Source organism: Oratosquilla oratoria, chromosome 30 (assembly GCF_046742065.1).
Source record: "Oratosquilla oratoria isolate Oo_2021 chromosome 30, ASM4674206v1, whole genome shotgun sequence".
Lineage (NCBI taxonomy): Eukaryota > Metazoa > Arthropoda > Malacostraca > Stomatopoda > Squillidae > Oratosquilla > Oratosquilla oratoria.
This window is the reverse complement of record NC_134806.1, coordinates 27,220,660-27,233,529: the sequence shown is the minus strand read 5'-3', so window position 1 is coordinate 27,233,529 and position 12,870 is coordinate 27,220,660. Positions and strand designations below refer to the sequence as shown.

General features: G+C 38.1%; 1 protein-coding gene across 3 annotated transcripts in view; it reads left to right on the top strand.

Moving 5' to 3' along the window:
- Nucleotides 1-12,870, top strand: part of nompB (intraflagellar transport protein 88-like protein nompB) — a 191,887-nt gene that overhangs the window by 163,126 nt on the left and 15,891 nt on the right. For 2 of the 3 annotated variants that reach the window (XM_076212690.1, XM_076212689.1), the window contains exon 15: nucleotides 4,533-4,619. The exons of the other annotated variant lie outside the window; for it this stretch is intronic. In XM_076212690.1, the coding sequence (XP_076068805.1) occupies nucleotides 4,533-4,619 (87 nt within the window). The remainder of the gene's footprint in view (nucleotides 1-4,532; nucleotides 4,620-12,870) is intronic. 3 annotated transcript variants of the gene reach the window in all.

Genomic DNA, 12,870 nt, shown 5'->3' with positions numbered 1-12,870 from the left:
CATCATGTGGGACAGGTGCTCTAGATGATGGTATGTCTGGATACTGCAGAGCTTGTCTTCCTTTCACTTTCCTGTACTTCGTCACATCAATCATACAAAAGTAGCAGTCGTCGTGATGGTTCTTCGGCTCTCTCCATATTCTAGGAATGGCAAAAGGCATTGCCCTTCCTGTACCTCTCAGCCATCCTTCTAGAGTAGATCGGCAGCTTCCACATATCACATGAGGTGCCCATGGCTTGTCCTGGTCACCCATGGGCATTCCGAAATAGAGTCTGTACACTATCCACACTTTAGCACCTCTCACGATCTTATGTAGTACTTGTTTTTTTCCAATATAATAACCACACACATAGCAAAATGTATCAGGAGAATTTTCACATCCTCTAGTAGCCATCTTAACAGGTAAATAGTTCAGTCATTGATCTGAAAGAGAAAATTAGATAAACATTTAGTAGCAGACCACATAACAATTCCAAAATATACATGGTAACATTGAAATTATATGTATTTCTATAATGGTCGATGATACAGAAAAAATAATTGCATATTTGAAATCAGCAGGAAAAATGGATTAATAAACTCTAAAAAAAATACAATAAACAAAACTTTTGAAAAAAAATGTTACGTTGTGTAATTTCGCTTCCAGTCTCAACAATTACGCATTAGTTGATGATATACTGTATCACAAAACAACACTAATGAACAAACATGAACCCAGCTGGTCAGTGTTTCAACTCATAGTTCCTACAGATCTTATTCTGGAAGTTCTGAAACTCCTACATGATTACCCCATTACTGTACACCCTGGCAAGGAGAAATGTTTTGTTTTGTTTTGTTCTGAGGAAGGATATACATTCTCACATTGATGCTTGTCACTCTTGTGTGATTCACAAAAGTCATATCAGGAGTCATGTTCCAATCTTAACTTATCCTACCCCTTATAAACCATTCAACACAGTCACTGTTGATCTTCTTAAGTTACCACTTACACACAGCGGAAACCAGCAACCTCTTTGTTTGTGTCAACCATTTTTCACGATTCTGTATTCTCCCCCCCCCCCACCAAACAAGACAGCACAACATGTGGCAAAGACACTTATTGACAAACTCATATACCCCTTCACTCAAAACTCTGATTTCTGACAATGGGACTGAGTTCAACAGTGAGATTCTTTCAAATATTTGTAATTACTTTCAAATTGCAAATTTATCAGTGAAATCTATAACTTGCTAAGATCAATAAAGATTACTTTTACTTGGATGAAGAAATGGTAACGAAAATACTAGTCACACTGATAAGGCCAAAATTGGAGTACGTAGTAACACTGGTCACCCAGTACTAAAAAGAATATAAGGAAGATTGAGAGAATCCAGAGAACAACTACGAAGATGGCCCCAACACTATCAAAACTGTTATATGAAGAAAGATTGTCAAAACTAGAACTATCAACTCTGGAACGAAGAAGAGAAAGAGATGACTTGTTGACCATCTAAAGAATTATGAGAGGTGTAGAAGTCCTTGATAGAGAAGACTTACTAAATTGGAATAAAAGAAAAACAGGAGGACATGGAAGGAACCACAAAAAGGACAATTATAGATAGAAGAGACCTGGAAAAAAAACAGCTTTCCCCACAGAGTGGTGGATACGTGGAGCATACTAGATGAAACAAAATTGTGTGCAAAAACAATACAAGAATTGAAGAGCAAATTAGATATGGTGAGATACAGAGATGGGATACCATGAGTGTAGCTCTCCTTCCTGTAAGATACTAGATATATATTGCTTATCACCCAAGTTCAAATGGCTTAGCTGAATGACAGAATAGAAAAATTCTCAATGTTCTTCAACATCTTGCTTCTGATCACTCTTCTTAGGATGAACATGTCCCCATGATTCTCATTTTGTCCCCTTTGGCTCAAACAAAAGGCTCCCATATGACCTTGTTTCAGAATTAGCTCCCATATCTTTTTCCACATGTTCATAAAATTAAGTAAATTTTATTTTAATCATTATTAATATTTCCTGATACCATCATTGTTCCAACACTGTATGTATTTATCTTCATGCCAAAATTCTTGTAGTACTTCTTATATATCTTGAGTATTAACCATACTGTGGTCAGTGAGTGGTAGCTGAACTGAGCATCTGTTGCAAGATGATTGAAGGGAATATTCAATCCTTTAGATGTCTAGCGTGCACATGCATGCATTAGCACAGGATGGAATGTCCGACATCCCCAGAGAACTCCCACTGGACCACCTATTGTGTTTGACCTCGCAGCCGGAATTTGGGTCAATCGTATCTGACCTCACACGGTCAACTGAGCCAAGCATTTGGACATCTGCATACATTGCCAACTGCAAAATTGTCGTATGACCCATATATATATACAGGTAAACGTCGACTTACGATGGCATTAGGTTTCCATAGATCCATCGTAAGACGATTTCATCGTAAGTCGATCCCCAATTTGTGTATCACTCTGTTCCGTGGTCACTGTATATTAACAACCAGAGATACTGAATATAGCCTATTAAACATGTACAGTAGTTTATTTAATTATTTTTATCCTTTTTACCATATTCAAACACTATAATATGTATTTTCAGTACGGACTTAAATCTCGCGGGCAGCAGCCAATGCCAGCCGTACGACGTGTCGTAATAATACTCGCATCATAAAATATAGTCACCGCTTATATCGATCGTTCTCTCTTTCACCCGCGAATTTTGAAAACCACAGAGAATGGGATTCAGGGCACATTTGAGAGAATGTAAAAACACAGGGGCGACTACAATAAATATAATCAAGACGCCGATATGGCAGCGTCGCGAATCCACTTGCTCCTCATGACGCCTACGTGTGCGGCACCGTATGGAAGGGGTTAAATATATCATATCGTCGTCGTCGTCATCGTAAAGTCGAAAAATCGTAAGTCGCGGCCATCGTAAGTCGACGTTTACCTGTATATATATATTTGAATGAGTTTCCATTGCTTGTAAATCAATCACTTATACATAAATACTGAGTGTCCATACTCAGTTTATGCATTGTACATGACACATTAGAGAATAAGTTGTATATAACCTCCTGTTTTGGCAGCAGCCTCCATGTGTATGTAAACAGCACCATTGGGAACTGCCAGAGTTTTCCATCGTAATGTTCTGAGATGTAGACTAGTCTAGATGGAGAGAACAAAACTACAAACACAACTTCATTTGTCTCAATGCCTCCAAACTCAGTGTAGATCACAAACACAAATCTATATATGTGTGAGTGATATTTTGATGCAGCCCAAAGGGATTTCTCCCCATCTTCTCTTTTTCTGCATGAAGGGACAGAGAGGGGGTGTTGTTGATTAATTGAAGTGGCCTTGCTCTGGATATGCTATGTCTTGCTGCATTGCTTCTGACTCAGGGCAATGGGCAAGATACAGGAATGACCTGTCATCCAGGAGGAGCCAAGAAAAGAGGGAGGGGGTGAATGGGAGTGCAATGGGTGTAGATGAAAAGGGGGAGAGTGGAATTATGCCGTGACTTTGGCTACCTCCCTTGAAAGGGGGAAAAAGCCCTTGGTATATGTATGCATAATTTTTTCAATTAGAAGAGTAGGAGGGCCACAGTGTAATAAAGCATTGGGTTAGCAGTAACTCAGCTCAGGCTCTTGGGCCCTGCTATGGAGGTGCTGTGCCTTACTGCATTGCCTTTGATCCAAGCAGTGTGACATGGGGCAGGGATGACCCTTCCTCCATGAGATACTAAGTTACCATTATGGAATATTGGGAGTAACTCAGCCATGGCTATTTTGCCATGTTGTGGAGGTGCTGTGTGTTGCTGCATTGCCTTTGACCTAAATGGTGTGCTGACCCTTCATCTACAAGATGCTTAGGTGTAAAGGGTAATGAATAAGTTACAGATGTATGTGGAATGAGTTTGTGTTTTGACTTGACCACCCTCCATATAATGGGGAAAAAGCTTTTTGGTATGTATATATTCATAAGTTAATGTAGTCTCTTCTAAATTGTTGGAAGTTAAAAACCTAATGTACATACTTGTGCAGTGGAAAAGCTGAACATTTTTTGATGCACAGGTTTACTAATTTTTGTAGGGAAGATAATGAGATAAAGATAGCAAGACCAAAGGAAAGGTAATATCAGGAATTTTATTTTATTAGAAAACAAAAATTAATAGAACATAATACCCAAAAGAACACTAATATAGTTGTTTAATGATATAATAGGGAGATTTCAGTGTGTACATATGAATAATATTAGTCAAGGATATCTGGGTAAGTTCCAATTTCTCCCTTCTAGAGCACTTGTATTTTAGTTTTTGTAGTAGACCAAATGGTAGACATGTTCCTCAGCTAGTTAACTGCAGTAATATACCTTCTACAGTAGAGAAAATTGTAGGAAAATATACTTGACTGTTAAAGTGATAAGCAGTCAATTTCCTGTAGGTAGAATCATGTATAAAGGATTTGCTTTGCACCCCTTGTAGTACCTGTAACACTTTGTATGTGCAAATTCAGGTCCTCTTCCCGAGCTTCAAGAAGTGGATCAGCCATATCAGGTCATGAAGAATCTGGAGCATTGCTGCCTAAAAGTGCAGGAACAAGGTAAGTTGCAGAAAAAACAATACAGAAAATGGCAAAGGCTTTAGCTTAGTATTTCTTTTTATCAACAATTTAGTTTTCTGTGGTTTCAGATAACCATGGTCTGAAAATATATGTTAAGAATATTCAGAATTAAACCAGAAACAACATAAACATGTTTGCAGACTGCAACATGTTATTGTTAGGATTTGGTAATATTGATGGTTGGTTGTTAAATGTTTTCCTTGCAGATAAAGGAGGTCTAGTGTATTTCTTTTGGTACACATTTCATGATTGTTTAAAAACAGTATGGACATTTGATTAAGAATGTGGCACTTCCAGTGTTTAAGTATCTTTTATAGGTCTTGTGCTGGCTAATATCAGGCAGTTTTATTCATTAAAGATTGAACTGTTTATAGAAAGGTCTTAAAATGCTGACACTTTTCAATTCAGGGTCCACAGCTCAGCTGAGTACAACTGTCTGGTATTAGCCATAATAAAACTAATCTAGGATGCCACCATATTAAAGAGGTTGATTGAGTTTCTTTGTACTTTATGTAACTGTATATTGTTCTAGTTTACAGTTCTTGACTAGAACAATATACAGTTACATAAAGTATAAAGAAACTCAATCAACCTCTTCAATACAAGATACTTATCATGATACATGATAATAGCGAACACTCAAAATTTCTAGAAGACACAAAGAATGAATTATGGGTGACTTTAACGCAAAGGAAATAAATTGGGAAGAATTGACAATGGGAGGTGGAGACAAACTCTGGGGCAAAGTCCCACTGGATATGACCATAGATTACACATTGACTCTATGGGTCAAAGAAAATACTAGATTTAGACAAAATGAAGAACCATTGAGACTAGATTTGATATTCACCTCTGAACCAGAAATAGTGGAAGAAATAAACTATAAAACACCAATTGGAAAGAGTGACCACATACTAATAGAGATTGAACTTAAGGAACAAAATCTGGTAAGAAGGATTGAGAAACATAGAGAAGGAAGATTGATGTACAACAAAACTGACTTTGTAAAACTTAGAGAGAAAATTTGCAAATGATGAATCAAAGACGGAAGAGAAATGGAACATTTTCAAAGAAATATATAAAGGGGGAACAGACAAATATGTGTCTAAGCAGAAACAGAAAAGGGAGTACATAAAGTGCTGGTATAATAAAAAGTGTAGCGATGCCAAAGATCGAATAGACAAAGCTTGGAAAAGATGGAAAAGAGACAAAAAAGAGATTAAATGGCAAATATACATCTAACTGAGAAATTAATACGTAGACATACGAAGAACGAAGAGAGGAAAAAAGATATAATAGCAAAATGCAAAGATCAACCTAAACTATTTTACAGATATGTAAACAACAAACTAAAAGACAAACATGTGATAGTGAAACTGCATGAAGGAAATCAAGAATACACAGATATAGAAATGGCTGAAGTAATGACTAGACACTTTAAGTCTGTTTTTACAATTGAAAGCTCACAATTGTGGGACGATAGGCACCAGGAAGGTTCCCCTAAAATGAAAGAAATAATGGTGACACAGAAAGAAATAAGGGATCAAATAAGGAAACTCAATGTCAGAAGGTCACATGGGCCAGACAGAATAGTGAACTGGATATTAAAATAATGCATAGACAAACTCACAGATAAAATACACAAGATAATTGACTTCTCACTTAAAGAAAGAAAGGTACCACAAGACTGGAGAAGTGCTAATATTATACCAATATATAAGGGAGGAAATAAAGAAAATCCAACAAATTATAGACTGGTATCCCTTATAAGCACAATAGCAAAAATATGTGAAACCGTTATTAGAAACAAAATGGACTAAACATTTGGAAAAGAACAAAATATTAAACCCCAACCAATTTGGATTTAGAAGTGGAAGATCATGTACTACAAACTTAGTTTGTTTTTACTCAAGATTGCTAGACATAATACTGTACAAGAAAGAGATGGCTGGGTATATTGTGCCTTCCTAGACCTACAAAAGGCTTTTGACAAAGTACCACACAAAAAACTACTAAGAAAACTTGAAATAATAGGTGGAATATAAGGAAAATTATTGGAATGGATGGAAGACTTCTTGGAAGGAAGAAAAATGAGAGTGATACTTAGAGAAAAGAACTCAAAATGGGTAAACATGATAAGTGGAGTACCCCAAGGCTCTGTGTTGGCTCCGATAATGTTTGCTATTTACATAAACGACATGAATGAAGGAATTGAATGCTATATAAACTTCTTTGCAGATGACACAACACTATTGAAGAGAGTGAGTAATGAATAAGATTGCAAATCTTTTCAGGGAGATCTGGACAGAGTCTGGAATTGGAGTAAAAAGAATGAAGTGAATTTTAACATTGAAAAATGTAGTATAATGGAATTTAGAAAAAGCAAAAATAGAGTATCCGGTCAATACAAAATTGGAACAAAGGAAGTTACAAAAGTAAACTCGGAAAGAGATCTAGGAGTAATAATTTCAAATGACATGACACCAGACAAACATGTAAACAAAATAGTTGGAGAAACCTACAACTTAATAAGATGAATGAAAGTGGCCTTTGACTTTGTGGACGAGGAAATGTTGAAGAAAATACGAGTTACACTGATAAGACCAAAATTAGAGTATGCAGCATCGCTATGGACACCCAACGCAAAAAAATAGAAAGAATTCAAAGAGTACTAACAAAGATGGAACCAACACTTAGCATGTTGACAAACTTAACTTATTAACTCTGGAGCAAAGAAGAGAAAGAGGTGATTTGATAACCATCTATAGAATTATGAAAGGGATGGAAATCCTTGACAGGGATGATCTACTTAATTGGGACAGAAGAAATACAAGTGGACACAAGAAGAAACTTAAGAAGGGCAGTAACAGAAGAGATCTGAAAGAGAAAACAGTGAATGCTAAAACTATATAAGAAAGAACTGGATGCAGAAAGATACAACTGTGGGTCTCTACGGGCATAGCTCTTCTCCCGCAAAATACTAGGTGAATACAACTAGGTAAATACAAAAACATTAACACATACTAGCACATAATACATAAGAGACATGGATAGATATTGAAATAAAATACACAAAAAACACAAACACATAGTGGTGCCAGTACAAGAAAATTATGACATAAATTGCCGGATGTCCGGGAGATGAAACAAATACAACATACATATGAAATACACAATAGACAGGAAAATGGGAAAATACAATAAATACACCTTTGGGCAGACAAAAATAGTAGAGCTCGTGAATATAACCAAAGATTACATCCCCCTCAGTTATGCCAAACACAACTGAGGCCGCACCATAGGAATTTACATAATTTACAATAGTAAGAGATAGGGGACACAAAAATTTTTGCACAGCAGTACAAATGTATACAATAAGCTCACTCGACCATCAAGGCATTGTACTTTTGGAGCGTATATAATACGAGTGGTGAACATTGGGTAACACATTGGAAGCATTGAACTTTGGGGGAGGCTGGATAAATACAGGTATGGACATCTGAGTCTTCGTAAGCCTATCAGAATGCAGAACCACACTAAGTCCCTGAGACGGGTAAAAAACCCTGAACTTCTTGGGATGAAGCCTCTGTGTCACCAGAAAAGGACCAGTAAATAGGTTGTTTAATTTAGATTGCCGCTCAGGCATTTGTTTAAACATGTGATCACCAACTTGGATGGAAGCAGGTGTAGCCTGACCATGTTGTTTCTGTATCATGCTGGATCTAGACTCCTGAAGGTTCCTTCTAACAGAATTATAAATGGTATGCAGTGTATGACAATGAAGGTGACTGTAATCTTCAAAGTTGTGGAGAGAACAAAGAGAACTATCTAAAAGATCATATGGAAACCTTTTCTCAGAACCATAAATGATATAATGAGGTGTCTGCCCCATTGCTACATTGATAGTGCTGTTAATGCAGGCACTGACTTGGGATGGGGTAGCCAGTCTTCCCAAGTTTCCTGCAGATCACTAGCAACATGCCATAAGATGTCAAGTATTTTCCTATTTGTCTGCTCCACTAGACCATGAGGGGTGGTAAGAGGTTTTAAAAACCTGGGTGATGTTGTATTGTTTGCAAATATTAGCTATGACCCAAGTTTAAAACTTAGTCCCATTGTGGCCAAGCAACACTGAAGGATTAGTGTAATGATAGAAAACATGGGAGACTAGAGCATGAGCAACTGCCGGAGCAGACTTATTTCACAAGGGAGCCATTACCACAAAATGGCTAAAGTGATTAACACATACAAGAATGTACACTGAGCCTTGAATACTACAGGGCAATTGCAAGAGATCTATGGTGATAGTGTGGAAGGGGTGAGAAGGATTAGGATACTCTAGAATAAGAGCAGTATGAGTAGAACCTTTGTTCTGAGCACAAGACTTGCATTGGGCTACATGAGTAGCAATGTCTAAATGCATTCTAGGCCAATAATATTTCTTGTGAGCCATAGCCAGGTTTGTCATAAACTGGGTGACCAGCTTGAGGGGAATCATGAGCAGGAGATAAAACAACAGGGACTAAAGACTCAGGGATCACTAACTGTGCCACATCTTGCTCAAACACTTTCACATTAGAGTGAGAACACCATCTTGCAAGGAGAATTGAGACAGGAACAGGCAATTTTAGGAAGGTAGTATCATTACCAGATTCTAAGGCATAAATGATAGCAGACCAAACAGGGTCCTCATGTTGAGCTTTGGCTAAATCTTGCAGGGAGAAGTTTTGAATCACAGCAACAGCAGCTATGGGTACATTATAATGAGGTGTCTGTCCCATTGCTACATTGATAGTGCTGTTAATGCGGCACTGACATGGGGTAGCCAGTCTTCTCAAGTTTCCTGCAGATCACCAGCAACATTGCATGTCCCAGAATATGCTTAAGGACTGGCTTGAACTCCTCAATAGTAAGAGACCATCTGGCTAGGCGGCCTGAAAGATTTTTGGCTTTGAAAAGTTGTGTAACAGCACTGTGGTCTGTGTAAACTGTGATGGAATATTCAAAAATGATGTCACAAAAATGCTTTAAAGCCTACATCACTGCTAAAGCTTCCAGATGTGTAACAGAGTAGCGAGACTCAGCATAATTGAGTTTGAGCCAAGCATATGCAATAACATGTGAATGACAATCATCTACTTGCTGCATTAAGACAGCTCCAATACCTAGACCAGAAATATCAGTGCAAATGGTAAAAGGAATATTATAATCTGGGAATGCTAACATAGGCGCCTGAGTAAGTGCCTGCTTCAAGGTGTCAAGTTTTCTGATGAGCATCATGCCACTGGAAGGAAACATCCTTTTTGAGGAGAAGATTAAGAGATGATGCTATGGAGGCAAAGTCTTTTACAAAAGCATGATAGTATCCTGCCAATCCTATGAAAGAATCTACTTGGTCAACTGTCTAAGGTGTAGGAAAGTTTCTGACAGCTTTGATCTTATAGTATCTGTAGTATGAGTGCCATCTTAGTCTACTACATTACCTAAGAATTGGATGCTGGACTTAAAAATGAACATTTGGGTAAATTGAGCTTCAACTCAGCTTCAGCAAAATGTTGCAAGACTAAGGACAACTTATGGAAGTGACTTTCCACATCCTTGGGAACTAGAATCAAGTCATCCAGATACACAAAAAGGCTATTACCCACTAGTCCATGAAAAGTTGAGTTAATAAGATGTTGACATGTGAAAGGAACATTCTGCAAACCCATGGGACATTGAAGCCATTCCTAATGACCTGACAGAGTTGAGAAAGCCGTGATCTTATGAGACTTTTCCTCCAAAGGAATCTGCCAAAAGCCAGCCTTTTAAGTCCAAGGTGGTGAACACTGTGTTACCTTATCCTATGGACTGAAGATCACTCAACACAGGCAAAGGGTAATGATTTGGAACTGTGACATCATTGATGTGCTTATAATCCACAACAGGGTGGAATGATCCATTCTTCTTGGGCACAAGTAGGAGTGGGGAGTTGCACTTGGAATGAGACTCTTGGGTGACACCTTCATTCAACAACTCATCAACCATAGACTGAGTTACAAGTCTACGAGAATGAGGCAGCCTGTAAGAAGGTACATAGACTGGATGTACCCCTGGTTTAAGATCAATGCTATGGACAAAATCTGTAACTCCTAGCCGGTCACCACGTAAAGCCAAAGCTTGACGATGGGTTAATAACAATACAGTGAAATGGTCTCTTACCTCAGGAAAATCAATGTTACCTATGTATGTTGCATACTGAGTCTAAATGAGCTGTGTCATTTGCATATGTAGACAATTGAATAGAAGCTGCCATAAGAGGAGGTTAATCCTGGACAGTGTCCACTTCAATGACATCAAAAGAACCTAAATGAACACCAGAAGAGAGTGTGATGGGAACACCAGTAATGTTGGTTATCATGGCCGTGGTAACATGGTCCTCATGAACAGTGGAAAGAGTACCCTCTAAAGCAAGATGTCTAACACGAAGTCAGGTTGTGATGAGATGTCTGAACCAGCTGGGGCATCTGAAATGCATACTGGGACTCTAACTGTACTGGAAAGACTAATATAATACTGTCCTACAACAATATTAGCACAAGAAAGCCCAGGAGGGTCTAAAAAAAATTTAACCCATAGATGATGACTGCCTGGGCAGATCATGCACAGAAGGTGAGCTATGGATAGAAACAAGCCTGGCAAATGCAGAAATGACATTGTTGTCAAAAGTAACCGTACAGTGCCAAGGAGATATATCTAACACGAGTTGCTAAAGTATCAAAACCTAAGAGACAATCACACTGAAGTATGAAATCAGAAACTAGCACAAAGTTAACATAAAACACTTTAGCATGGAAAGGAAGATTAGCTTAAGGGAATGCAATTAGATACAAGAATAGATAAGGGAGAGCCTTGTACAGCTAGCAAAGCACTACAAGAAGTTAACAATGGTATGTTATACAAATCCTTGAGAGCAGAATATGCTCTTTCACTGATAATACTACATTCTGCCCCCAATATCTGCTGTTACAGAGATAAGTATTTGGTTCACATAACACTGAAAGGTAAGAAGTTGGGAAAAGAGAGCAGCACCTAAAGGGACAATTTTGGATTGGTCACAGTTAGTCAATCTTTTGAATTGTGATACGGGTACTTGTGAAAATGGGAGTGAGTATGTTTGGGGACTGAACTATTGTCTGCTCTAAGCTGCAAAATCTTGAAACATTGATCAGTAGAATGGCTACACTGTTCAAGGACATGACAATAGCTAGATTGTGGTTGAAATGATAATCTTTGTAAGTCATGAGCAAGATTAAAAGAGGAAGTAGTAGAACTATGTACAGGAGGCTGCTTAGATTTTCGCCCATGAGATGAAGGAAACAGTAACCACTAGAATGACCTACTTTGTTACAAGACATGTATTGAAGTATGATAGAAGTAGATGTGGGAGCACTCTGCATAGGCTTTGAAGACAGAGAAGGTGAGGAAGAGGTACTCTGAGTAGGTGTCAGAGACAGAGGAAGTGATGGAGGAGGAACTTCTGTAGTCTGGTGTAAATGACAAGGGATTGCAGGAGCTAACAAGGCACAATGAGGCAATTCTTTTAACTTCCTAGAAAGCTTTGTTGCAAATGAGAGCAAAGATTCATCTGGCTGATAAGTAACAAAGTAATCCTTTGTTCAGAAGGGCTAAGAAACAAGATGTAGAATAAATATTCCAAAACAAGTCTGAGTCTATCCAGAGTGATAGCATTGTTTTCTGTCCAGTGTGAATGTATCAAAGAATCTAATGCTTCAGAGGCCACTGTACTGGCTCTAGCTTGAACAACGCCCATAGAGGAAGCAAGCACCAGAGAAAATTATCACCTATCAAGTTATCACCAAACATTTTCATAAAGTTTGCCTTGAAAATGTTGTAATCATAGATTAAAGCTCTAGGGATGACACATAAAGCTGACATAATTTCAGAGGCAATTGGGAACAAGTTGAGACATTACAAAAGAAATTTTATCTGACCCTGTAATGACATTAGTGTTGATGGTACTATCTTTGTACAGCTGTAGGAAAGTAGATTTGGTGCATTTAGGATCCTCCCCTGAGAATTTGACAATGGAGGGGTTCTGGTTTAATCGTGTAAGAGTGGGGTGAGACATATTTGGGGGTGCCATTGTGTTACCATGGAAAAGGGAAGAGACTTTGTCACTAGACACATTACAAAGTGGGGGCAGCCGGTATGGTTCAACCACTTCTAA